This window comes from Musa acuminata, chromosome BXJ2-5 (genome assembly GCF_036884655.1).
Source record: "Musa acuminata AAA Group cultivar baxijiao chromosome BXJ2-5, Cavendish_Baxijiao_AAA, whole genome shotgun sequence".
Taxonomy (NCBI): Eukaryota; Viridiplantae; Streptophyta; class Magnoliopsida; order Zingiberales; family Musaceae; genus Musa; species Musa acuminata.
The window spans coordinates 47,203,345-47,230,656 of NC_088342.1; the positions used below are offsets into that span (position 1 = coordinate 47,203,345).

At 37.8% G+C, this 27,312-nt stretch overlaps 3 protein-coding genes and 4 non-coding genes across 12 annotated transcripts; 3 read left to right on the forward strand and 4 right to left on the reverse strand.

The window, feature by feature from the left end:
* Window positions 1–211: 211 nt before the first annotated feature.
* On the reverse strand, window positions 212–285 carry TRNAI-AAU (transfer RNA isoleucine (anticodon AAU)). Its single transcript has one exon. It is a non-coding gene; the product is annotated as a tRNA-Ile (tRNA).
* A 335-nt stretch (window positions 286–620) lies between these two features.
* TRNAI-AAU (transfer RNA isoleucine (anticodon AAU)) lies at window positions 621–694 on the reverse strand. Its single transcript has one exon. It is a non-coding gene; the product is annotated as a tRNA-Ile (tRNA).
* Window positions 695–4,731: 4,037 nt separating this feature from the next.
* On the forward strand, window positions 4,732–4,805 carry TRNAI-AAU (transfer RNA isoleucine (anticodon AAU)). The gene has a single exon. It is a non-coding gene; the product is annotated as a tRNA-Ile (tRNA).
* A 796-nt stretch (window positions 4,806–5,601) lies between these two features.
* Window positions 5,602–5,675, reverse strand: TRNAI-AAU (transfer RNA isoleucine (anticodon AAU)). The gene has a single exon. It is a non-coding gene; the product is annotated as a tRNA-Ile (tRNA).
* A 109-nt stretch (window positions 5,676–5,784) lies between these two features.
* On the forward strand, window positions 5,785–8,322 carry LOC103986205 (uncharacterized). The gene is made up of 2 exons (XM_009404137.3): window positions 5,785–5,922; window positions 6,675–8,322. The coding sequence occupies exon 2, from the start codon at window positions 6,889–6,891 to the stop codon at window positions 8,140–8,142; it is 1,254 nt and encodes a 417-aa protein (XP_009402412.2). The 5' UTR covers window positions 5,785–5,922; window positions 6,675–6,888; the 3' UTR covers window positions 8,143–8,322.
* A 631-nt stretch (window positions 8,323–8,953) lies between these two features.
* On the reverse strand, window positions 8,954–12,515 carry LOC135611910 (transcription elongation factor TFIIS-like). The gene is made up of 2 exons (XM_065107556.1): window positions 12,163–12,515; window positions 8,954–10,223 (listed from the first exon to the last, which is right to left on the reverse strand). The coding sequence occupies exons 1-2, from the start codon at window positions 12,316–12,318 to the stop codon at window positions 9,201–9,203; spliced, it is 1,179 nt and encodes a 392-aa protein (XP_064963628.1). The 5' UTR covers window positions 12,319–12,515; the 3' UTR covers window positions 8,954–9,200.
* Window positions 12,516–14,672: 2,157 nt separating this feature from the next.
* LOC135613119 (B3 domain-containing protein Os07g0679700-like) lies at window positions 14,673–27,288 on the forward strand. 6 transcript variants are annotated; one of them, XM_065110127.1, is made up of 14 exons: window positions 14,673–14,764; window positions 14,859–15,034; window positions 15,136–15,314; window positions 16,752–16,833; window positions 16,929–17,030; window positions 17,190–17,899; window positions 18,034–18,130; window positions 18,850–19,024; window positions 20,961–21,037; window positions 21,230–21,634; window positions 22,832–22,881; window positions 24,756–24,866; window positions 25,140–25,207; window positions 26,220–27,288. In XM_065110127.1, the coding sequence occupies exons 3-14, from the start codon at window positions 15,199–15,201 to the stop codon at window positions 26,993–26,995; spliced, it is 2,769 nt and encodes a 922-aa protein (XP_064966199.1). In that variant the 5' UTR covers window positions 14,673–14,764; window positions 14,859–15,034; window positions 15,136–15,198; the 3' UTR covers window positions 26,996–27,288. The 6 variants fall into 6 exon arrangements, with proteins under 6 accessions (XP_064966199.1, XP_064966198.1, XP_064966200.1 ...); XM_065110126.1 differs by lacking the exon at window positions 14,673–14,764 and having other exon boundaries at window positions 14,810–15,034; XM_065110128.1 differs by lacking the exon at window positions 14,673–14,764 and having other exon boundaries at window positions 14,810–15,034; window positions 21,233–21,634.
* Window positions 27,289–27,312: the final 24 nt, after the last annotated feature.

Genomic DNA, 27,312 nt, shown 5'->3' on the forward strand with positions numbered 1-27,312 from the left:
AATTAATCGACCTTATAGCTATAACTATATTTGTATACAAATGGTGCAACGTCAAATAATCCTAACTATGAACATAATTACCAAAAATAAAAAATACTAACTTGTTCATATATTAAATAATTATATTTATTCTAAATATGTGTCTAATATATTTTTAAATTATTCAAAAAAATAATTTTAAAAACTTACAAAAATATAACTTTTCTTTAATTGGCCCATGTAGGTTTCGAACCTGCGACCTTCGCGTTATTAGCACGACGCTCTAACCAACTGAGCTAATAGGCCAATACATTAATTTAATTAATTAAATATAATTTATATAGAGAATATATTTTCTAAAATTACAAATATTTTCTAAAATTACAAATATTTTCTAAAATTACAAATATTTTCTAAAATTACAAATATTTTCTAAAATTACAAATATTTTCTAAAATTACAAATATAACTATATTTGCATACAAATCGTGCATTCCTAAGTATGAACAGAATTACCAAAAAAAAAAAAACTATCTATCTTATTCATATGTAAATTAATTATATTTATTCTAAATACACGTCTAATATATATTTTTTTAATTACTTAAAAATAATTTAAGAAATATAAATTTAATGTAAAATGGCCCATGCAGGTTTCGAACCTGCGACCTTCGCGTTATTAGCACGACGCTCTAACCAACTGAGCTAATAGGCCCATACATTAATTTGATTAATTGAAATAATATAAATAGATAATATATTTTCTAAAATTACAAATATTTTGTTCACCAATATGAACATTTACTAAGGTCATTGCATTTGCAATTAGTTTCTTTCCTGCCTACAAAATAGAACCCATATTTTTCTGAAAGATTGTGTACTGATAAATGATTGATATTATCGATTACATGTAATACCAGCATGTCTTTTTACTACTTCATCAAGTTTCATGCTGTTCTCTTGCAGATTCATGGAGTAAAAACCTTTGAAGGTGATAAGAAAAAAGATTAGATTCTATCATATTGTTTTTTCTGGTTATCCTTCAGATTATATCAACGATAAATCGTGTACAATTTGGCACAAACCGTTTCTTTCTATTCTCTTTATGTTTCTTCATCTCTAAAACATTAGTAACGGTATATCAGTATTCATCGAAATAAGTTTGATACCTGAAATAACGATCCTTGATAATAAATATAAATGGAGCAAACGAAATTAAGGTTAAGCGACTCAAGATCAATACAATGCATCTTATTTGAGTTCGTGAATATTTTACCATCATTGAATTATTAAACCTTTTATTTGGTTAGTCAAGAAGTTTATCATCATCCTCCTTAGCTCAATAGTTTCTTTATAGGGTTTGCTTGTTTAATTTATCCTAAAGAAAAACAAATATTGATTATTGTTGAAGATCACGATTCTCTACGAGAATACTTTGATCATAGATAAAAATCTATCAATCATGCATTTCATCAAATCGAAATTGAAAATATATCTTATTTGGAGAAGGAAGATTGTAATTATCGAAATGCCTTAGTTTATGCACCGTATGATTGTTATACTTTGTAATCTTTTTTATTTAATATTCAAAAATCTTAAATATAAAAAGAAAATTCTAATGATCGATATGTCTCAATTTATGGTATATTATATTTCATTATTTTCCTAAGTTTCCTTTTAACTCAATATGAAGATATATCTTATTCGGAGAGAGAAAAGTTATAATGGTTGATATGTTTTGATTTATGAAAATTTATTGTTTCTTATTTTCATAAGTTGCCTTTGTATTCTTGTACTTGAGGTCTATAATAAGTGAAACAAAAATTAACTATATACTATAATTTTTTTTTTTTTCAAATTATACGAATTCATTCCATCGGTTTTTATGTCGAGCTAAAGTAAATCGGTTAGCAATATCTTTCTTTTTATATTATTTCTTGTCTTTTTATATTATTTCTTGTCCTTTACCTTCAACATATTATAAGTTTGGTATCTCATGATTTAAAGATTTGTCGGAGGAGATGTTGATTAGAATAATAGAGCATAATCTATTTCATATATATCATTGTACATGGATTGATGTAGAACATCCCAATGTTCCTATTCACCGATGCCATAAATGTGGCACCAATATCCAAGGCAATATTTGTTGCCGATCTCATTCATTAGAAACCATATATTTAGAAGTGAATTATGATTCTTTTATCCCTCCTCTCTCCAGGTTAAAAATATTATCTTAGGATCATACAAATCAAAGAGTTAGTGGTTCCTTTGACGCTCGATCATCATCTTCTATGAATCAAATGACTAAAGTGCAAAATGATTCTGATCGTAAACATCGAGCTGAAGAGAGGGAGAAGTTCTCAAGATTTCGTCGTCACCAAGGTAATGAAATCTTCAAGTCGAGAGAGGGAGGACGAGACTCTACGAGATCTTTCGAGAGCGGGAGCACTTCACAATCAACCTCCACATATTCTAATCCCCATTTTAGCGATGCCCCTTCGAGGGATGACAGGTGCACTGTTCTTCCTCCTCGTAAACGTACGGAACTGTCTCGAAGGACCTTTCGACGTAGAAAGTTTCAGGATTCCATAGACACCATCGAACGTAAAGGAGAAGGGGTAAGCAAGATGAGTACAGGAGAACAGGTTCACGTCGATGACAAGTTTGTTTCGAATACGATCGAGTTATCTATGGTAAACACAAGGCGTGTAATGGGAGATATGCCTCTTGATTCAGAAGACATTCACTCGTCGGAGCCCAAAAATAATGAGTCTGTAGAGTCTCTTTCGAGTGATGCAGAGTTCCTCGATACATCCAAGCACATCCAAATGGAGATATCGAACACATCCATTAATGGTTTCCTACACACGATATTTTCATCTTTCATGAATCGAAGGTCTGTTTGCGAAACGAAAGATGAAGTGCAGGATGTAACATCTCCAAACAATTGCTGTGAGAAAGGAAATGAAGAACGTTCCGTCGAAGAGCAAGGCATAGTGTCACGGAGTCTTGTGCCTACCGATGAAAGAAGTGGCATACACATCCCGAGTGAGAGAGGACGAGACTCTGCAGAATCTTCTGAGGCGCATGGAACTGACAAAGGTTATCGTGGTGTCAACATTTCACGATCAACCACCACAAACTTTAATGCCTGTGATGGTAGTGTCTCTTCCACCGATGATGGTTGCAGTGTTCTTCCACCTCATATGCGTATGGAGCTATCTCGAAGAACTTTCCAACTTGCTCCTCATAAACGTACGGAATTGTCTCGAAGAACTTTTCGACAAGGGAAGTCTCAGGATTCAGTAGACAGGTTTCTTCCAAATTCAAATGAGTTATCCGCGATAGACACAAGTCAACAAATGCGAGGTAGCTCTGTTGACTTTGAAGACTACCGCTGGATGCAGAATTGGTTGGATTCAAAAAATGAAGAGCTTGGAATGTCTCCTTCCGGTGATGCAGAGTCTCTCAAGAGCTCAACCGACGATCAAATGGAAATGAGTAAGGTTAGTGAATCGAGGGAGGAAATCGACGAAATGTACGATAAATCTGACGAACGCGAGGGAAGATTTCCCCTCAGAGAAGAGAAGCCTACTCCACAGCTTGATCTAAACTGCACTCGATTCCCCTCTATCAAAGCAAGGCGTCGACTAATGCGAGATAGCTCTGTTGACTTTGAAGACTACTACTCGACGCAGAATTGGTTGGATTCAAAAAATGAAGAGATTGCAATGCCTCTTTCCGGTGATGCAGAGTCTCTCGAGAGCTCAACCGATGATCAAACGGAGATGACGAGTAAGGTTAATCAATCGAGAGAGGAAATCGACGAAATGTACGATAAATCTGATGATCGCGAGGGAAGATTTCACCTCATAGAAGAGAAGCTTGCTCCACAGCTTGATCTAGACTGCACTCGATTCCCCTCTCTCAAGGCTTCAAAGAAAGGATAAGCGAAAAATAAAACATTTATTTTATTTTTTTACTTTAATAGAAAGTGATTCTTTTGATGTCACCACTCACAATCATACGTTGGAGGAAGGCTTATAATATAATGAATGCTGCGTTCCTTAGTCAAGTTGCCCTAATACTGTCACCTTTTATAGGAGACTCATGACTCATTCCATGTTACGTGCATGGCATGGCATTCACACGTCTCCCGTTAACCACCATGCTTCATGTCGTCACTTAAGTCACAACTTATGCTGCTGTCATCGATAGCTATACTGTTCCTCGTAGGAATAGATTACTTGCTGTAATTGACCGTACTAATTGAGCTAATAAGGATGCGAAGCAGCGAGAGAATCGTACAGACACAGCATGATTCGTTGTATTCAGCAAGTGGTCAATTCAGACAAGCAAAGAAATAGAGATGGGAGTAAGATGGGTGAGATCAGGATGGTGTACTCACTGATTAGCCTCGATCTCGAAGCAGGAGTAATATATAGTGAACTCCGGCCAGCAGCCGGATGATGGAGACGAAGGCCATGGAATGAATGAATGGGGCTTACCTGCATTGGAAGGCAATATGGCAGCAGCTCTACGTTAGCTATCCGCCAAAAATTACATCTAATCATGAAATAGAAACATGCGAGAATTTATCAGTTTATTTGATACATGAATTATGGATTTTTTATCTCAAGAAATACACATCAATATAACTACAAACGTCGTGATATTAGTGATGGACATGTTTGTAATTTCAAACGATACTATTATGTATTTAGAATATTATTTAACAATTGATCCATCGGCCTATTAGCTCAGTTGGTTAGAGCGTCGTGCTAATAACGCGAAGGTCGCAGGTTCGAAACCTGCATGGGCCATTTTCTATTAATATAATTTAAAATATTTTTATTAAATACATATTATATTTATTGTACTTTATAAGGCAGTTTACAATATTTTAATTATTAAAACTATTTTCAATAAAATATACTAATTTTTTTGGTAATTTTATTTTTTTTGACACGTAGTTCCTTTTTTTTTTTACTACCATAGAATGAATGCTTTTTCTAACTATATTGTTCCTTTGCTAATAATTACTTTATAGAATAATGCTACTAAGCTAATAATTGTATTTTGTTTTGCACCCAATGATACAGATTTAGTTCCATGGAATGTAGAACACCTCTTGTAATTGCATAGTGCAAGATTTTGGATCTATTTCTTTATATAATATGAATTATCATATCCTTGCTAATGTTTTTGCGAATCGTTTGAAAACCATTCTTTCTTATATAATTTTTATGAAATAATTTATTTTTTATCATATAGAAAGAAATATTGATGATAATGTTCTTTTGATTATAAAGGTCAAATGCATTTTTTCCCTATTTTTTAAAGTATATTTTGAGTTGTATTTCCTCTCTGATCTTATATGATAATTATCATATCCTGGCTAAACTAATCAACCTTATATGTAAAATAACATATATATATATTTAATATATTTGTAAAAATATTTTTAATCAATATAGTTACAATCATATTTTTATACAAATCATATAACATCAATCAATTCAGAGTCTAAACATAATTACCTAAAAATATAAAATCTTATTCATATATAAAATAATTATACTTTTAAAGTATATTTATTAAAAACATATTAATATCGAATGGCCCATGCAGGTCTCGAACCTGCGACCTTCGCGTTATTAGCACGACGCTCTAACCAACTGAGCTAATAGGCCGATATATTCATTGTTATATAATATTATAAATAAATAATATTCTATTTTGAAATTACAAACATACTAGAATTGACCGTCGCGGTTGCGTGGTCATAGATACTACCGACTACAGTGCGCTCGAGAAGCCTTTCTCCTCTCCGCACCTCTTCGTTCTCCTGTTTCTTTCTTCCCTTCTTCTGAGGTCATCTTAAAGTAGACGACGACGACGACGACGAAGAGGGGTTTCAAAGAACCGCTGATCTCAAAGGTCTCTTCTTTATCTTCCTCCATCACTACGTCTCTGTTTGGCTGAATTGATCACTTGGATTTTGTTGGTTGAGTACCGAATACATCGATTCTTGCTGCGTTTGTATGATTCTCTCTTTGCTTCTCATCCTTCTTATTAGCTCAATTGGTGGGAGTTTATGTGTTCCAGCCTAAAGACTTATTTGGATCTTTCGAACCCATGATCTTGCCATAAAACTAAGATTGCTGTGTTCTTGATTGATTGGCGAAGTTAAGAGAACAGGAAAGAATAAAAAATCTGGATGATTGTTGTCCTTTCTCTTTTCCACTTCGATGCCTCGCTATCACTTGAATTATTTACAGGTTTTAGAGTGTATTTGCAGATTTCATAAGTAGTCATATGACATCTTCGATGCTTACAGTTTGGTTTTCTTAATTACTCAACATGAGAAAAAAAAAAGGCAAATGGAAAAGTAAATAGTAAAAAGCAAATGTAATTTGAAGCCATGTCTTATTTACAGGAAAAAGGTGATAGTGATTTATATGAAAGAGATGTTATTATGTAATGATTATACTTTTCTTATTTCTATAAGTTTCTATTTTGATCTTCTACTCGAGTTCTATAAAAGTTGAAGTGTATATCAGAGATAATTCTTTTTGATGTTATGAATTCATCATTCATTACTATTAGTGTTCATCTTTGATTTATGGAATGCTAATTTTTCCCTTCACAATGTATTGTCTCCTCTTTCTACGGATCGAGATGAAGTGCAGGATGCAGTGATTCCAAGTGATTGTTGCCAGAAAGGAGGTGAATTGGAGCATGAAGAAGATTGCATCGAAGAGAAACTTCCGAGGATTACCACGGTGGAGATGTCAATACCACAGATTCTACTCCCTATGATGGCAGTGTCTCTTCTGGCAATGATGGTTGCAGTGTTTTCACGCCTCATAAACATATGGAGTTGTCTCGAAGTCTCAAGCTTCGATGGACACTGATACGCATAAAGAAGAACGGACGAAGAAGATGACTGCACATGAACGGCTTCAAAACGAGTTGTGTGCAGTAAACGAAAGGCATGTAATGCGAGATAGGTGTCTTGACTCTCAAGACTTCCATTCGGTGCAGAGCTGGTTGGAAGCAGAAAACGATGAGCCTGTGAAGTCGTCTCTCTCGAGTGATGCAGAGTTCCACAGCAGTTCGTACGATGATCAAAATGGCAGTCCATCAGATGGGCTCGACACGCTCGAGCACATTCGAATGGAGATACTGAAGAAGGCTGATGAGTTGAGAGAGGAAATCAGCGAGATGTTCGACAGATCTGAGGAACGCCAGGGACGATTTCACCTCACAGAAGAGAAGCTTCCTCCTAAAGCAAAGAATGTTCCTCGACCACACCGGTTCACAAACCATCTTCCAAGATCACCCCATGTCGCTTGCTTGCATTGCCGTCATGGAGAGTGCCACCGAACATCTGTGAAGCCCACAACCAAAGCTCGGATCGAGCATGAAGAAGCAGGGAGCAGGCGGCGGATGAAGCGACATTGTCGTCCTGTTTTAGGTGGAGCTCCCTTTGTCGTCTGCTACAATTGCTTGCAGTTGCTGCTGCTCCCCTTGGATTTCTACATCGCAAGGAGAAGATTGTGCAAGCTGCAGTGCGGTGCTTGCTCAAAACTGCTCATGTTTTCCTTCAGAACTCGAAATCGCGGGGTCCCTTTCGTGCCGATCGAGGAAGAGCAACCAACAAGCGAGGCGGAGACAAGTGCAGATGCTACTCTCGGACAGGAGATATCGAATTCACCATCGAATGGTAGCTCTCGCTGGGACTCACTTTCTTGCTCAGATGAGAATGGACTCTCTCTTGGCATCAGCTACTCCACGGATGTCGAAAGGAACGATAAGCTTCCGCCATTTTTGCAGCTTCATCAGCTTATGGGCTACGGTTCGGCTACTGAGTTCTTATACCGGCACAGCGATGATATGGATGAAGAACTTGAAGCAACTGAACCGAGCACACCACACCGCAGTAGTCCTGAGGAAGATGAAGCGTACGTTGGAGATGGAATCGAGGAGACAGCCATTGAGGGAGACGAGTCAGCAGGGCGATCGAGAACCAGAAAACCTCCGCTGCATGGATTGCTGAAGATCATGAAGCTGAGGATCCTGAAAACCGGAAGGAAAAACTCAGATGAGCAATTGGAGGCTATTTGGGGTGACATCTCAGGCTTCATCGACTCTTGACACATCGATGTCTTCCATTAGGGTAAAAGCACAGAAGAATTCTACAGAGTGGCCTGTACATAAATAACTGCATTCATTTCCTATGCATGAATTACTCAAGTTGGATATGTTTCAACTCATGCTTTTTGCTGTATGATTATTAAATTCTTCAAGTTAAGACGTATAATATTTGTTGTCTTACTTCATTTTTGCCATGGAAGTTTAGAATTTGAAGAACTATATGTCACTGCATCAAGAAATAAAATATGTGACCACATCAAAAAAATTATATTGAGGATAAATAAGCCACATCATGTTTAGGATTTGAAAGATTATAGGAAGAACAATGAGAGAAATATATTTCTCTTTGTATGTAAAAAGAGAGCCAAGAGAGAAAAGAAACACAGCCACTCAATCCTTTCAACAACTATGGACCATAACACACATAAATAAAGTGAGTAGATCAAGATCTGACAACCCAGCAACAAGTTTCTATTTTCTAATGGCAAAGTGGATGAGGGAACCAACATCTGACTATACATGATGCCAAAGAATGGAAAAAAAAAAATATTCACACATTGTTAATCCCGAAAGACCACATCTTGCATCAACTTCGAAAAGAAACAGATAACAGATACATTTTGTAGCTTAACTAATTCAAGTCTTGCCTGGACCATATAAAAGATCACAATCCTTGAGAATGAACATAAATTTGCAGCTGGTGTGAGCTACTTGCACATCGATAATTTATTTGCAGAAAACATAGAGGTCAAAAAATTTCTAGTTCTAGTATTAGCACTGATAATGTCACACATCAAGCGGCAAAGGGCCCTGATACCACAAGCATGAATTTATCTACTGAAAAAAATCATACTACGTGCCTGAGATTACAACATAGCATCTTACATCAAATATATAAAATACATGCAACCAGCCTAGCATAAAAAGAAAGTATCAATTGTTCAGCAGCTCTTAAATCCCACGAGTTTGGGACAACAAGATAATCAGACAACATAAATAACCATCATGAGCTCAAGTCACCCAATCATACCGATAAAGAAAGGAGTTTAGGACAGCAATCAACAGAACTTCCAGTGGTTATTGCAGTTGACACATGTTACAAAGGTTGTCATTGGCTCATCAGCTGAACGAGTTTGCATCTGATAGTATGTGGTCTTCCTTTGGCCACATCGTCCACATTTGAACTGGTCAGTTGTTGCCTTAGGAGCTGCTCCTCTTTCACATTCAAATAAGGCCTTCTCCTTTATCTGCTTATTTGCACGTTTCCTCTCATCACTGGCCATATCTTCAGCCGTCATATTAACTATTTCTTCAGGCTTCACATGCCCAAGGAGAACTCTTCTCCGGAAGTCTTTGTTATTGTTGTCCTTCAAATTGAACATTATGGATCTGTATTTATGTTTTTGAGCACCAATTGAGGTGCCTAATTTCTTGAACAAAACAGATTCCAAGGCAACAGCTATACGAATTGGGTCACATGCATCAACTTCATCCTGGATGTTTCTCACTTCTTCTGTTTCGCTCTCAGCTGTTTCCTTTGAAACTCTTGAAAAGGCTTCTGCAAGAAGTTCCCGAAGTCTATCTCGCACAGGATTGTTACATTTCACGATTGATGCCAGCTTCAATGAGGCAGTGACAGTTGATGGTGGTTTTCTAGAAAAAATTTCCAGATTTTCGTCCTTGGAAACCCCTTCAAGATTCTGTTTTTCTCCTCCATTTATTTTCTCAAATTTGCTGGAATTGGCCGTCTTCTCTATTCTTACAGATTCAGTTCTGGACACTTTTCCATGCGGTATTTCCTGGTCAAAGTTTAACTTCTCAACCTCAACACTTTTAGGTTTTGACACAACGTTGCCCTCTAAGGATCCAGCTTTTGATATTTTCTGAGACTTGATTTTCACTGCTTGCTCAGTCTTCCTTTCAGCCTTCAAAAGAATTCTTTCCTGTGGGGTGTCAAGTTTTTTATTATCTTTAGATGTTTCCTGAATAACCACATTCTTCCAAAACTGCAGCAGATCAGTTGCCACTGTCCGAATCTTATCCTGGGAATGCTTTGTTAGAAAGCGAAGTCGTTTGCCAACCTGAAATATGACAATAATGAAAGATAAAATAAACTGAGAATACAAGCATGCAGACAGGAAAAAAAATCAAGGTAGTTAAAAAGTCCTAAACGTATGTAGTCGTTATCCAAATCAAGTTAGTTAAAAGGTTGAAAGATGAAGCATGCACTACAAGGAGTAGGCAATGATGATTAGTAAAAAAAAATGACAATTCCACAAGATGATCAACCATGGAAACATCTGCTCAAAGCCAAATGATAGAGCAAACAAAGCAAACAAACTGAAGTTTCTTCCTTTCCAGTGCTCACAGCAATGAACACCATTCACAAGAAAATAATAGAATTCATGTTATCACCAAATATAAATTAACACCAAAGATCCGTCCCTGCTGTCGATTTCAATTGCCATCATCATCCAAGCCTTTTCAAATCAGTATAGTTATTGGTATAGAGAACGACATGAAGTTGACCGCATATCCACCTAGGTCAACTTTCTAGTTTCAATGTCAATTCTTGGCCAATGAAAAATTAGGAATAAAGTGAATTTTCCACCAGAATCAATAAAGCCTGCTTGGCGATTAAAATAATCTACCTCACCTTTTATGTGGAGACAACTAAGAATGAGCATCCAACAGCAAAGATTGAGGATGAATGACAAGGGTCTGTTTTAGATTCCCCAACAATAAAATGATGATGGATACTAAGAAGTTTGTATTGAAGGAAATTACATGATTGGAAACCTAAACTCCACAGTTTTTGGCATCCCACTTTTCAGGATGGTGCTTTTGAGGCTTCCAATGGTAGGAATATAGGAGCTTCTTTTCCGTTGATACTTAGTGAACAATTTACCAAATCATCATACACATAGAAATCCATATATATATATATATGTATATATGTATATGTATATGTATATGTATATATGTATATATGTATATATGTATATGTATATGTATATGTCTATGTATATGTATATGTATATGTATATGTATATATGTATGTATGCATATATGTATATACATATATATACATATGCACACATACACACAAATATAAGTAGCTAACGCAAAAACTTAGGATATATTGTTGTTATTTAACCAGTCACACAATAGCCCATTCCTCTTGACATTTCCACACATTAACATCCAACAAAGTCGCATCCAATCTGTGAATAACACTGCTATCAGTGTCTCTTTCTTCCCTTGCTTTTATATAACAAACAAATTCCTCATTATTTTAGGAAATAATGTGAAGAAAATCAGAACTTGGAAAATTTCAGCAAATAGGAGTAGCAAGGACTGTCAGAAAAGGTAAAATATCTCCTTTCAAACCAAAAGCAGTAAAAAGTCTAGACAATTTAGTATAATTTACACCAGACTGTGAATAAGCGTGTCTCACATAGGGCAAATACGTTATACAAATGCTATCTGATGCAATTCCTAGAATGTATATAGGCAGCTCTATGAGTCTCCACCATAGCAGAGACTGGTTATGTGACTATAAATAACAAGTTCAAGAATCTCAATCTGATCATGAGGGATGAAGACTAAATATTTTTTCCATAAGCTTCCTAGATCAAGTGCGACTCACTACCTTCGAATTATTAAAAAGAATGCGTTTTTAATTAATCTCTTCCAATCATCAATATTTCAGGAATCAGTACTTCTGAAAGTAAAGATATCGTGAGAACAAAGGTAAAAGAGAAAAACGTCATAAAAAAACCGTTCCATAAAGTTCAAAACTCCCCATTTGGATTTGCACCAGCTTCACATGTCACGGAAATACTCTTCCCCTTAAACCTAGTTAATGCTTCAAATGAAAAGCCACACATCTCCAACAGCAACAATGTCAAAATAGGTTAAGAAATATACAAAGAACAAATCTTTCTCCGAGAAAACAACCGCAACTACAGATATCCGATCGAATACTTCTCTCAACATAAAATGTAGGGGAGGCAAAACCTGGGTAGCCACCAGATCCTTCGTGGTGACCGGCATCTTCTTCAACCGCCGGAGCGCATCGACGCACCGATCCACCTCCGACGACCCCCGGCCATCCTCCGCCGCCTCCGCGGCTTTCTTCGCGGCCTCGAACGTCTCCAAGAGTTCCGTCTCCATTAGGTTTGGTATCAAAACTCATAAACCGAAAAATTGGGGAGGCAATCGGATGGAAATCAAAACAAAAAAGACTTCGAAATGCAAAGAAAATGCCGAGACAGGTAGATAGACCACATAAACCCTAAACCATAAGAGTGCTGCGACGGGGGAGCTTTGGATTTCTCGCCGCCGGTAAGGTACTCGCTCATTGGTCTCTCAGCGTGGAGCGTACACTGTTTGCGTTTCAAAATATGTATTATATATATATATATATATATATATATATATATATATATATATATATATGAGATATAGGGTTATAGTGGCAAACGCCGGAACAGGGCTGACCCGACCAAGCGTTACTGGGTCGGATCCTGAATTCGATCCGCTTATGGATCCGTATCGATATTTGATAACGGATCCAGAAGAACACGATCCGTGGAGGATCCAAATTGGTTTGAGCCCCACCAGCAGCTGCATCATCATCATTTTCTATCATCAAATTTTGCTTGCCATTTGTATTAAGTTAATAGCAAAATTGCATCCAGAATTGCTAGATTCCTATTTTGCTCCTCCAAATTTAAGTTCAGCGTATGTATTAATATATATATTCTTTATATGTTTACAACATTCGGAAACTTGGATATACACCATTAATGTCAATCTACCTCACTTGATGTTAACATAATAGCATTACATCTTTAATTCACATTCATATCATAAAAACAAAACATTGCATGCATCTCTCTTTTAAATCACTAAACTGTTCGACAAATCTCGATTCCTCAAGAACTTTTTATGATGAAGGCTGGCTACTGGACTTGCAACAACTCATTGAAATCTCGGAATCAAACTTCATTAGTAATCTAATGTCTCTTGTTCTTACCACAGGAGACATCGAATACTAATCCCACTCGAAGGGATTGCGGTGTTTGCTGATGGCCAAAAGTGGAACAGATGCTTCTGTACAAAAAGTGGAAGCAGACTGCATTGCAGCCATTCTGAACTTACAAGTCATTGTTTAGTGCTGCTGTTTCTGCCTGAAGCTCCATGAAGGACAAGAAAGAAAGATTTTGTAGTCCACAGCTTGGAATAAATAGCCAGTGCGTACAGTATTCTTCTATGTCAAGGGTGGGGTGGCCCTCCTGCATCAGGTGGTCCTCGTGGTGGGAACTAGAATTGCTTTCAGAGTTTGTTCCATTGTGATTTTCCCATCAGGAGAGGGCACAAAAGCAAGCCATTACTTTCCTGCGTTGACAGCTGAATCGTCCAGCTACTTGTGTTTGGTTGTAGGACTGGTTGAAGTCAGTTCACGGAGTTCGTCTCCTGGATATGCGTTGCTCGGCTTCCTTGCTTTGCACTATGTGATACGAACTGGCAATCTCGGTGCAGAAGACTTGAAAGAGAAATCCACGCAGTCACCTCGCAAGCATGAAGCGTTCGTTCATGGTCTGTTGGATGCTCCTTTTCACGACCTCAACACGGCCTTCTTCTTCTTCATCTCCTTCTCGGCAGGTGGGCGTGGGATGATAGTTACCGCTGAACTCCAGCAAGGTGGAATGGCATTGTCATCCGTACCATTTGATGTCTCAGCAATCAGCATGGTTCTGATGACAGAGTCAGCATCATCTTTGTGGCTTCCTCCATCAACAGCAGCAACTCTCATCAGCATGTGAAGTAGCCTCTCGGATTCTTCCGAGAGATGCGTACCAGAGAGGACCGGTTGATATGGTTCCTTCACTTCACACCGGAGGCCTGCTGCATTTATATATGTACAAGAGAGATCGGAGAGGATGACCCGTTGCCACGTAAATATTACGTTCTTATTATGGAACATAAAGTGGCTGGTACGATCATAGCCGTCCATCAAATGCCCCCACTGCCCATCTCGTCCATTTCAGCAGCACCGGCACGTTACTTGCAACCCACCGCAAATCCCAAGTCCCCAACTACCATCACATCACCATCCCCACCCCTTTCCAAACTTTATATCTCGTGCAATTCGATTGATGTGATAGCCGGATTCATGGTAAGATAATATATTGAATGGGCATGATCCATCACCTCCAATCGACGGCCGTGATACTGTGTTTGACGACCGCGATCTCCTCGTAAAATAACACCCGCAGCCAATCCCCTCTCGCGTTCGTGCAGCCGATAAATATCCTCCCCCGTTGGGTCAACGCACCGAATCATGACCGTCCACCGCCGGGGCCGATCACGGGGACCGTCCAATGCGCTGGCGGACCAACCGCCACTACGCCATTCCCTGGCTGGGCCCCGCCGCTTGCACGGCTGAGATCGACCCCGGCGGTGCGGTCACCCCATGATGAAACTGACGCGTGCCACGCAGCTCGGGTTCACCGGAGGTCCTACGCGCTCTCTCCGATCGGACGGGCGGGATTCGATCATATTCGGTCATCAGGACCGTTGCGAGACCCGTCGTGAAGAGTTCGTGCGTGCGCTGGTATTAATTGTTGCATCGGCTTTCCCCCTTCTTTTTTATTTATTTGCTTCCTTTATTGGCTCTCCCTCTCTCTCGACTTCTTTACTGTTTGCAGGTCCTTTTTCTTCTCTCCTTTGACGGAGAAGATATCATCACCTCTGCATGAAAACTCCTCCTACCACTTCTCTTGAACCCTCCTTCGCCGCCGCCTTCGCCGCCATCGAGTTCGCGCGAGAGGATATGGGTTTCTTTCGAGGCGGCGGAAGTGATCGCCAAGGGAAGCAAAAGGAGGTATCTTGCCCGTGTACCTTGACTTGCAAGCGGGGGCATGAATTTCTTTTAGCCTTCTGCTTGAAGTATGACGGTTTCGAATTTTCTGGATGTGGTTTTAGTGAGGAGGACTGCGATTTGATCTTGCCGGGGGGGCGGGGGTGTGAGATTGGGAGGAATTACAGATGGCGACGAGGAGGTGTATGAACGCTGCGTGCGGGGTGACGGAGCCAGGGGGAGAGTGGAGGAGGGGGTGGGGACTAAGATCGGGTGGTTTTGCTATGCTATGCGTCAAGTGCGGGTATTAAAGTCTCAGCTTTCATGCTTATGTGAATTTGATATTGGGTCCATAAGTTATTTTGATAATTGGGCTTCTGAAGTACCAGTCGGAGGTTGTTCTATAATTGGTTTGGTCTGGCATTCGGAGTCAGGATTGAGGCTTTTGTTCTGCGATTTTGCTATCTATAATCCGATTTCTTCTGTAATTTTTCTTCCTGGTGGTATTTTTACTGAGTCATGTCATGCCAGTATGTATTTGTCAGTTTGGGCTGCTTAGAATTTTGTTAATTTCAGTTTTTTAGGAATTAAATAATTTCAGCTTTTATACTTGTTTTCAAATGGAAATTTGCCCTTGGATGTTTGGAGTTTTGATTTTTGCCTTTTTTTGGTTTAACTTGACCGAGTTTAAATGAATAAAATCAGGTACATTCTGTTTAGTCGTTTATAAAACATATCTCTAGTAAGATTATTAAGAATTTTTGTGAGATGGTGTTTTCATGTAGGTCTTTGAATACTTTTTGAGTGTATGTTTTTGATGTGAAGTGTGTAACACGTGCTTTGTTGAGTGGAAATTATGGTGTGGGTGTTGCTGCAAAGTTAGCATGCAATAATTTGTGTTAAATTCTCTTTTTATAGACTTATTCAAACTTAGTACGATATAAGTTTGCATATACCAACATTTCTGGCCTATTAAATTACAGATTTAGAGTTGATTATCTGCTGCAATACAGACAGCAACATGGACACGCTGTAGGAACATGTCTTTGTCATCTTGATGACATTAGACAATGTTTCAAGGAGTGATATCAGGTTAATGATTGTATTTGAATATTTGTTTGCAGATATTTGAATTTTAAGAAGTTAGGCCTAAGTTCTTGTTACCATCGTGGAAGTTTGGTAGACTCACTATAAGAGTACATACCACATTTCACTGATCATGTGTTTGGAAATCTAATTCTAAGATAACTAAAATCACTACTAAAGTAAGGTTGCTGACATACACCTAAAAGACTAAAGGTTAATAATCTTTCTCTGTCATTGAACATGGTCATTGTATACATAATTTTTCGAGGAATGTTGCGCTAGGAGGTTATTATGTACTACTGCTTGAAATGGTACTTTTATGTCATTGATACTCAAAGAGAGTATGTTATCACAAACTTGCAAGTTTAGACAACCCGGTGATTCTTCGGAAAAAAAACTAGACGGACATATGAGACCAATGTTCTAGAATTTTTTTTTAAATTTGAAGTAAATCAATTTTTAGGCTGTTGATCTTTTGTCTTTGATGTGTAGTCAAGTTGACATCTGAATTTTGGAAGCCATAGCCCTTTTCTTTGCAATATTGTAACTGTGTGGTTTTTGTTAATCCAGCTACTTTCTGACAGACTCTTTTGGCAATATGAATGTTGAATTTATGCTGTTACTATAATATTGTGATGTACTATACTTAAATCAGGTTGGCATATGAGCAATTAGCTTTCTGTGACATTTTTCACCAGAAAGAGTCTGGGTGGAGGGAGTGTTCTTCTTGTGGCAAGGTAATGTGGATTTGTAAGCTTGGGCATATATTTCCATGAGTTCTTCTTATCAACTATTTATGTATGATAGATGTTGCAAAAAATGTTACTTGCAGCGCTTACATTGTGGATGCATTGCTTCAAAATCTTCCTTTGATCTACTTGATATTGGAGGAGTTCAGTGCATTGGCTGCATGAAGAACCCTGAAGCACCTTTTGTAAGATCGTATATCTAATATAAGCTGCATGCAGAATATATGCTGCAATTGAGATATTAGTCTTCACTTATTTCTAACATATTTTTGCAATGCAGTACATGATCTTTGCTTAACTTCTTGTAACATCATCTGTACTGTGTACTAAATTTCTCCTTTCAGATGCCAAGTGAAGTAGTTCAAAATTTTTTGTCTCAACACCATCAAGCGGTCTTTGCTCTCTCAACTAGATGTTCAAAAGAAAATGATACTGATACAGCAGTAGTTAGTCGTGCCTGCGAAATGTCCACCACTACTGCTGATAGTAAAATTGATGTTGGTGCTTTTGTTAAGGGAAAGGGTATGAGCAATGTGGATGTAGAGCAGAGTGAGAGTGAAATCAGATCGTTTGGGCATATCAAGTGGGAGCAACAGTCTCCTGACATAGGAATTGCAAGTTTCTCAAACAGATATCAAGGTCCAGTAGTGTCTTCCCAAATATCCCAACTAGATGAGAAGGATTTTGTGATAGATAAGTCTATAAGTGAGTCACTAGCCCAGGCTTGTCTTAGTATGAGCTTGGGAAATACAAACCAAGGCAGCAACATGGAATCATGTTCTAGTGCAGAAAGGCCACTTCTTGCGCTCCCTATGGCTTGTTCAGTAGCTGAAGGAAAGGATGAAAGAAAATCGTTGTCTTTCTTTCAACAGTTGCCAAGGGCTCGTTTTCTTGCAAAGCCTCCAAAGACAAGTAATCGAGCTTTTTCAGATGCATCTAGGAGTGCACTTCCATATATGCGAGTTGCAAGGCCACCTGCCGAGGGCCGTAATCAATTACTTCCACGTTATTGGCCAAGAATTACAGACCAAGAACTACAACAAATATCTGGAGAGTATCCAAAAATTAAGTGCAGTAGCATGTGGATTGGCTGCTCTTTGTGATTTGTTATCATTAATTCATATTGACAGTTTCTTTATGTATCCTTAATATTCTCTGTTTTTTCCTTAATTCTTCTGTCCATGAAAGTTCAAATTCCACCATAGTGCCGCTATTTGAGAAGGTTCTGAGTGCTAGTGATGCAGGTCGTATTGGCCGTTTAGTTCTTCCAAAAGCTTGTGCAGAGGTAATAATCAAATTTGTTTGATTCAATTTCAACAAGTGTTGCTCTTTAATCCATTTGCCTAATTAGATAACAAAGTGGTCTTGGATAACCTCAGATGGAGAAATGACTCAAATTAGTTCTTTGAACATGTCATACTAAGCATTGCTTTATATCAGACTCGCCACGTTTACCAGGTCTTGTCATCTAGAATGTTACTTACCTCCTTGATTACCCAGATATTTCTGGCGGCATATGGAATTTTAGTCACTTTTGTGATTAGTTTGTTCTCTTGACTATATAGATATGTAATTGAAGACATTAAGATTTAACATCCACCACTACCTAGGTTTATTAAATTTTTATGACTGTTCACGTTTCGTTAAATGGATCTGATAGCCCTAGAATTTCAAACATCAAATATTATGAAACTTTTAGATATCTGGGGAGCTGCATATTTTATTTTCTAAGGACCCATTTCCCACCCTGCTTCTGGCCTAGACATTCTGAGATAAGATGAGCCTTGTATCATAAATGCTAACTGGGTAATTGGTAGCCAAATTGTATCTCTAAGTAGGGTGCACTTTTGTTTGTCTATTTCTTTTTTTGTATAATATGCTATCTTTTAGACATCTGGGGATCCAACGGAATTGTTAACTGTTACCTACTTGCTATTTGTATTTGTTAGATAACTCTATTTCTTTTTAACCTTTTGAGGTTTGCTTCCTTGGTGTTTCTTAAAGGCATATTTTCCTCATATTTCTCAACCGGAAGGTGTTCCATTAACAATTCAAGATACGAAGGGCAAAGAATGGCATTTTCAGTTTAGATTTTGGCCAAATAACAACAGTAGAATGTATGTCTTAGAAGGTGTTACTCCTTGCATACAGTCTCTTCAGCTGCAAGCTGGTGATACAGGTAATTAGATTTCATGCATCTCCTTCAAAATATTGCTCAGCATATGTGAAGGCTATAGACACCATTTCACTATGTTTCCAAGCTAAATTTTGAGAAAGATATCTATCCCAAGTCATCCTTGGACGAAGCATACTTATTTTTTTCTTGTGCGAAGACAGGAATCAATCCTTGCTCAAGGATCATAAAATAAACAATAGAAAAGGGAAATGAGGGCAACTAGGAACATGCTTATTCATAATTATCTCATGTAAGTGGTAATTTTAATGTGGCCGATTTACCCTCCTTTGCAATCAGTTTCACTTCAGCACCTGCTGTTGAGCACTAGATATGTCACATCCTGTCTGTTATTCCAGATTTCCAGAAGCTTACTAAATGCATAAGCAATTATGTTTTCTTCTTTATCTTCAACAATTAATAATGAGAAGATGAATTGTATGTAGAGATTCTCTTGGATTTAACTACAGTATGATGTTTGTCTAACTTGAATGTCATGCTGTTTAATGCTTGAAAGCGCGTCCGCTAACAAGGAACTGGATCCTGTTCCATTGCTATTAAATTAATCGTGCTTAAATCTTACTAGAATATTTCGGCATTTTGATTCTCCCAACACATAATTTTACCAATATGGAAATGTCAGATTCACAACTTCCGGTAACAATGCACATCTTGTCTTCATATTGTTTATAACCTTATATATCATGACTATGTTCTTTCTGTAAGGCACTGGATGATTAATTTATTAGCTTCATGCTACATCATCCACTCAAATGCAATGCTCAAGGTTGAATGGTGACTATATAAGCATTCATATTTTTATTTTGTTGAAAAAATCTCAATAATTAGTTTTGAACACATTGTTTGCAAATTTTCATTAAAAATATTAAATAAGGGTTGATTGTTATTATGTTTTCAAGGGCTCATATCTTTTTTGGCATTGGCCATAGTATCAAAGATGGTGCGACAAACTTCCTTGTTAATTCTTTATTTGCTTTGATAGTTCTTATTGATCGTGGGAATTGTGTCTCAAGTTATTTCTCTTACATTGAAATGCATATTTTATAGTTCAATATAATAGTAGGGTTAGCCTTATAGAAAACCACTAAGTTTTTCATGTGAAATTTAACACACTAAAATACAACTCAGAGCAAGAGCATTGTGTGCTAAATGTAGCTCCAAGAAAGAAAACTCATTAGTTATTCACCATGAGTTAATAACCGATAATGCATGCACAGTAGGTTTACACCACCCATATGAAGTGAATATAACAGAACTATTCCATGATTATTTAGAATGGTGAATTTTTAATTTAGATTGACATTTATCTTTGACTTGTGCATTTAATATCTAGGTGATTCTTCCAACCCCCATCTCGATGCGCATTATGTTTGTATTAACTATTTTTAGAAAAAAAATTAGAGTTACTAGACAAGCAGTGAATTACTTAAAGTCTTATGGTTAGGTATCAATGACACCCACAAGATGGTATTGGTGATGACTGGCACACAGCTAAAATCGGCTGGTGATTTTTGGCCTGTTTTGTAAAGTTTTGGCTAGAACATGCTGGAACTGCTGTACTTCAACAGTTCAGCACATCCATTCTTGTTAATTGGCATCATCAGGCGGTATGCCTGGTACCTATATCTTATTTGTTGCTACTGGGAAGAGTGTGCTTTGAAGATTGGTAGAGGCTATTTCACAGTTTTGACTTGTCTGATGATAACTAACACACTGTTAAACAAGCTTTTCCTTTTCTTTATAATGTAAGATATCTTCGTCCTCTACCCAAAATTCTGCATAGTTCTCATATAACATCCTTTTTTTCCTTTCTAGTCTTGCGTTCATGTTCGAGTGCAGGTTAATATGGTTTAAATTTGTAAAGTAATCTGAGGAATATAACGTGGTCATTTTAACCATGTTCACGATCATTTTCTTGCAGTGACTTTTAGCCGAATAGATCCTGCAGGTAAACTTGTCATGGGTTACCGAAAGGCAACAAACACTGTGCCATTACAGGTAATGGGCTTCTGATGCATCTTTTTATCCTTGTAAATAATCACATCTTGACAGTGTTGTACCTTTCTTCTGCTATTAGTTGGGACATTGATATTGATGTTTTTCTTGTAGTTCCTTCTTTTTATTAAGATTGGAATGCTCTGCATATATCCTTTGCTGATCCGATTTATATGCTTATATTGGTAATTGAAGCAGGATTCTCAGATTTCTGCAATTGCTAATGGTACATTTGGCAATGAAACATTGTTTTCTGGTGTTAATGAGAACATATCTACAGTAAGTGGATATTCTGGATTTCTTCGGTCATTAAAGGGTGCCATGGACCCATACTTGAGTTCTCAATTAGAACATATGAATGCATCTGATGAGGAAATCAGTTGGCATAAGGGTGGAATGCCAAATGAAGGACTGCAGCTTCAGCCTTTACAAAAAAGAAGCCGCAACATTGGTACCAAATCTAGGAGGTTCCTTATGGACACTGAAGACGCCTTGGAGCTCAAGCTTACTTGGGAGGAGGCTCAAGAATTGCTTCGTCCACCTCCAAGTGCCAAACCTAGCATTGTTACGATTGAGGATCATGAGGTTGAAGAATATGAAGTAAGTGAAATCTTTTGTAAAACTTAGGTGACATAATTGGATATCGTTTATATATTAACTGACCATGAAACGCAGAGTGTTTTACTAATAGTTGATACAGTTTTAAGTTTAACTTTTGAATGGATATCGTACATTATTACCAATAATTTGGTTCTGTTTCATGGCAATTAGTTGGTACACTATTTTTCAGGTGTGTATGTCATATTGTAAATGGACTAGTAGCATGCCTCTCTGCTTATTATTGATACTCGTTTAGAAATTTCTTCTCTGTTAAATGATTTTCAAGTAGTAAAGTGCCGTTCTATATAGCATCACAAGCAAATTTCTGATTGGTAGATGTCTAAGCTGGATATACTTTAGGCCTCTTTCATGTAAGCATGCTTTTGAATCCATTTGTATATAAGTAAAATATGTAGCATAGATGTTTGTCCATATGAATTTATACATAGCAGACAACAAGAACAATAGCCACGTGGAGCTGGGTAATGTCATGTGCCGTTGAATGGATGGTGGATAGGGACGAGGATATGTCATGACACGTTACTATTTTGAGGTTACTGACAACAATATTTCCTTGGTTATGGATTGCTCCTTGTTTCTCTATGACTTTCTTGTCAAATGTTATATCATCTTATTTTTGTTTTTGACAATTATTGTGCAATACATTAACATACCCTTGAAGTGTCAATTATATAGTACACAGTGTAATGTCTGCACTATGAAGTCTGAACTATTTTGTTCAACCCATATATGATTGAGAAGTTGTAATAACTACACTTTTAAAGTCAAAAACAAAGAAGAGTTAAGCCTTAAGTTTGCAAATGCATTCTCGTGATGCCAACAGTTCCGTAGTAGACCTATTTCTTCATTAGTTATTTGAATTGCCAGCTCCATGCCGTGCACAAGACTAAACCTCTGTATGTATGTTCACACTTAACTAGATAGGTTGTGAAGGATCATGATGGCAAGACCATGGTGTTAGTTACTAGGAAGAGATATTTTTTCTCACTATCACCATTTCAATTCCTCATGTTCCCACAAATTTGGTTGATAATAACTACACCTATGCAACTTTATTTTTTGCAAGTTTATGAAACCATTTAAGCAAGCTTCTGTATTGATTACAGCATTGATTAAAGCAAGCACTGTATGTGAAAACTATTTCTGCCACTGATTCAATATCCTGCTTCGCTGCAGGAACCACCAGTCTTTGGCAAGAAAACCATTTTTACAGCTCGATCTTCTGGGTAAGGATGTTTGTATTTAAGTTATTCCTATTATGTTTTGATTTAATTTTGTAGAGAGTAGGAGAACAATATACTTTTAATAGTACATGCTTGTATGTTATCACATATTGTGCAAGTGTACTGACACACACACATATATGTACAGATACATATACATACATATATGTAGATATATATGTATATGTATATATATGTATATGTATAGACATGTATATACATATGTGTATACATACATAGATACATATATATATATATATGTATGTATGTATGTATGTAACTATGTATATATGTATATGTACATGTAGATATATATACATACACATATATATATATATATATATGTATGTATGTATGTATATATATATGTATATATATACATATATACATACATATATATACATATATATGTATATATATATGTATGTATGTATGTATGTATGTGTATTAGCGATTTGAAAAGGCGCTCGGGCGAGGCGAGGCCCGAGCGCCTCGCTAATCTCCCAGGCGGTGCGCTTCAAACAGGCGCCGCCTGGGCGCTCGCCCGAGCCCATGTGCTGGGCGCTTCGGGCGAGCGCCTGGGTTAACCAAGGCGACCGAACCAAGATTTTAGGTCTGGTTTGGTCTCCGATGGTTAGTTGGTTCAATCGAACCAACTAAAACCGATATAAGTGACAACCCAACCCTAACCCTCGCCGCTGTCGCTGCTCGCAAACTCTGCCGTTGTCGCCGCTCGCCGTTGTCGCCGCTCGCAAACGCTACCGCTATCGCCGCTCACGCCTCCCGCTGCTCAACGCTCCCGCTCCCGCTCTTGCTCCCGCTGCCGCTGCTCGCCGCTCGCGCCTCCCACTGCTCGCCGTTCCCGCTGCCGTTGTCGCTGCTCGCCACTGTCGCTGCTCGCCGCTCGCCACTGCCGCTGCTCGCCGCTGTCGCTTCCTCTTTTCTCAGTCAGCAGGCTTAGCACCCTTTTACACTTCCTTTTAACAGTATACGTATACTGTTAATATTATTAAGTTTATTTAAAATAATTAATTTTCAATACTGTTAATAGATTAATAATATATTATTTTGATTTTAATACTGTTAATTTTCATTTATTTGAAATTATTGCTAGGTTTCTTAATATTGTTAAGTTTATATCTTAGATTTTCTTAATTTAATAGCATTTTTTTATTTAAATTTTTAAATAATTATATTTATTAATTATATTATATATTTTTATATTTTAGCGTCTCGCTTCGCTCGGGCGAGCGCCTAGCACCTCGGGCGTTTTTGGACCTTAGCGCCTTTTGGCGCCTAGCGCTTTTTAAATCACTGATGTGTATATATATATATATATATATAGGGATAGACAAAATTGTGGATAAAAACAAGGAAAAACCTTCTAAGAGGCATGGTAATATATATAGAAGACCTATATGTGCATCAATTAGATAAGGGGAGTCAATTAATATTAGTGGTGTGAGAAGTAGTAGGCTGATGAAAATATTAAAAACATTAGAAGGAAACTTGATGACTCAGTTTAAATAGCAAGATTATCCTGGATAAAGCTCAATGGGGGAAAGATATTATTGGAGCTTTGTACCTTCTTGTTTTTGTGTTTTATTATTGGTCTACACCATGATTCAGTGTGTCGGATAAGATTTTAAATTCACATCATGGGCTGCACCTTCTTGTTGTTGTGCGTGCATGTTCTTGTTGTTTTATATTTGAATGTTAATATAGGAGCCAAGAAAGCTATACTTGTATAGCAAAGGAATGCTGCTTATAGTTTAGAACATATTTGTTAGTGAATTTAAATTTTCATTATCAAAATCAAGCTCTAGGAAAACGTGCCTTCATGCTTTTAATTTTGAATTTTTGTAATTATATTTCAGAGAGCAAGATCAATGGGTCCAATGTGATGATTGCTTAAAATGGCGTCGGCTACCTGTGGATGTTCTTCTTTTGAAATGGACTTGTGCTGATAACACATGGGACCCTAAAAGGTTAGTGCCATTTATTTCGAAAAAGATGTGTTCTTGTTATGCCATTCCTCATTTTGTATAATTTCTATTTGTATTATGTTTGTGCACACATGATATTTGATCTGTTAATTATCAACCATCATTGCAAGATCATTCATGTGTTTTATGCAATCCTTCTCTTGCTGAAGTAGAATGGAAATTGTGATAGTGGAAGCTCTAAAGTGGGCTTTTCTTCTTTATGCGGATCACAGTCGCCTTTGGTGGTTGATTTTCTTCTTTATGATACTTATGCAGGTCTTCATGCTCTGCACCTGACGAATTGAGCCATAAAGAGATGCAAATTCTTCTCAGGCAGTATGAAGGTCTGCTTTTCATCATAGAAAATTAATCTAAAGGTTTTGGTGCTGTTGAAATGAAGGTTCACTAGTTTTCCTTTTTCAACTTTTGAGGTAGAAACTTTGTGTTGGTTTTGTCTCTTTGTCATGGCTGTTCCTGCCTCAGGGTGGTAAATGACATAGGTCAGTGCATGTTTCTCAATGTAGCAAGTTTCATGAAAATGATTTATTTTTTTGATGGACTTGCCTCGGATTTAAGGTTTTGCAAAGGTTTAATTTGTATGTTTTGTTGTATTGTTTCTGCTGCTAGGTCCTTATGGATAACTATTTATTATTTTAATCCCTCTTAAAGTATTTGCAATCTCAACCTTGTTAACCGAGATGTTTTTAGCTCTAATAGTTGGACCTATTCCTTTTTCACTGCAGATAGCTGCATAGCCTGCATTGTCGCAGCTATTGCAGCAGAACCTGTTGTAAATTTGTCATCATTTCTCGCAATTTTTTGTTCTCTTAAAGAAGCTCTTGGTACACCCTCTGAGAATATGCACTATGGCTGCAACACAATTGTTAGCTATTAGTAGTTTGGTGAATCAGCCAAGAAAAATGCAGGTGTTTTATTTAATTGGCATGCTCAAGATGCTGTTGATTCTTAATGGGTCTAAAGGCTCTAAATAACCAAATGCTTTGGAAAGCAGACATGTATAAACATAAGTATCGGGCAGAGAAATTGCAATTTATGGTGTTGCCTTGTTTGGATGTGCATGCTTTAGGCTTTGAAAATCAAGCTACAAATGTAGGTATCTGCGGGGACCATTCATTTCTTACTACCATGGTGTGGCCATACACAATTTTTTCGTGACCAGTCTTATCTTTCAAGTTGATATTGCTCTATACTTTTGTTATTGTACTTGCTTTTCAATACAACTTAGAAGATGAGTATCTGGCAATTGAACTTTATGCACATTTCCTTGCTTAGGAGTTTTAATTTTTATATGTATATGATGTAAATTAATGGAAAAGTTTGAAAAATCTTATGTAGATCTCAGAAAACAGAGGATGAGTGCAAGTTTCAAGCAAACTTCTTCAGATCTGGCAGCATCTGGTCTTGATGCATTGGCTGCTGCGGCTGTTCTTGGGGACGCAGGAAACCAAGCCACAATTCCATATGCAACCACCACCAAACATCCACGGCACCGCCCTGGCTGCACCTGCATTGTCTGCATCCAGCCTCCCAGTGGTAAAGGGCCAAAACATGATCCTGCATGCACATGTAATGTTTGCATGACTGTGAAACGCCGCTTCAAGACTCTCATGATGCGGAAGAAGAAACGTCAATCCGAGCGCGAAGAAGCTGAGGCCCATAAGAAGCTTGCATGGGGCAGCAAGGAAGAGATTGAAGGATCTAGCAGCTCTCCAAAGGGTGCCCAGCATCTGGATCCCCATCAGGAGAATGAATTTGGCCCGGAAAGCAGCAAATCAATAATTGAACAGCTCGAAACAAGCAAGGGGCACATCGACTTGAACTGCCATCCAGGGTCTAATGAGGATTCACAGACAGCGCCTCCGCGACTTAGCATGATGAGCCTTCTCCAGGATGCATACCGACCCTTGGAAACATATCTAAAGCAAAATGGACTTACGAGCTTGACTAGCGAACAAGTAAACCAGGGGAGTCCGAGCTCGTTTACTGTTCCACAGGCTCCTGGAGAAAGCGAAGGAAAAGCACCAGACGAAGGTCATTTTGCCTCTGAAGAGCAAGAAGACGGCGATGATGGTGATGATGGTGCAGACATGGTCACCAGCGATGCTTCTTGAGTATGTTGTGTTTGATGAGAACCAGAGAATGCAGTGATTCCCTTTTGGCATGCCGGCTTTTGTGTTCGAGGTGCAGTAGCCTTCGTTCTCTTTCCACACTTATCTCCTTTTATCGAGGATATCAAGGATAGTGAGTGTGTGATAATCCACGGAGCGCAGGTTTCATTTGTTCCTCGTGCTTCATGTTTTGTGTAAGTGGTGGACTCAATTTTCATGTTATGTTCCATATTGGATTCTCTTGGCATGAACATCCTCGAAATCAATGTATTATGTGCCCTCCCCTTGTATTGTTCCTTTTTTATGCTCTTAATTGTCTT

What these genes read in the sequence shown, in the direction of transcription:
- LOC135611910 (XM_065107556.1), bottom strand. Translation starts at nt 12,318, where the DNA reads ATGGAGACGGAACTCTTGGAGACGTTCGAGGCCGCGAAGAAAGCCGCG. An exon ending in AGGATCTGGTGGCTACCCAG is followed by an intron (nt 10,224 to 12,162) that starts GTTTTGCCTCCC and finishes GTCATATTTCAG; the next exon opens with GTTGGCAAACGACTTCGCTT.
- LOC103986205 (XM_009404137.3), top strand. Translation starts at nt 6,889, where the DNA reads ATGGACACTGATACGCATAAAGAAGAACGGACGAAGAAGATGACTGCA.
- LOC135613119 (XM_065110127.1), top strand. Translation starts at nt 15,199, where the DNA reads ATGGCGACGAGGAGGTGTATGAACGCTGCGTGCGGGGTGACGGAGCCA. An exon ending in TTCCAAAAGCTTGTGCAGAG is followed by an intron (nt 18,131 to 18,849) that starts GTAATAATCAAA and finishes TGTTTCTTAAAG; the next exon opens with GCATATTTTCCTCATATTTC. An exon ending in CAAACACTGTGCCATTACAG is followed by an intron (nt 21,038 to 21,229) that starts GTAATGGGCTTC and finishes TGGTAATTGAAG; the next exon opens with CAGGATTCTCAGATTTCTGC.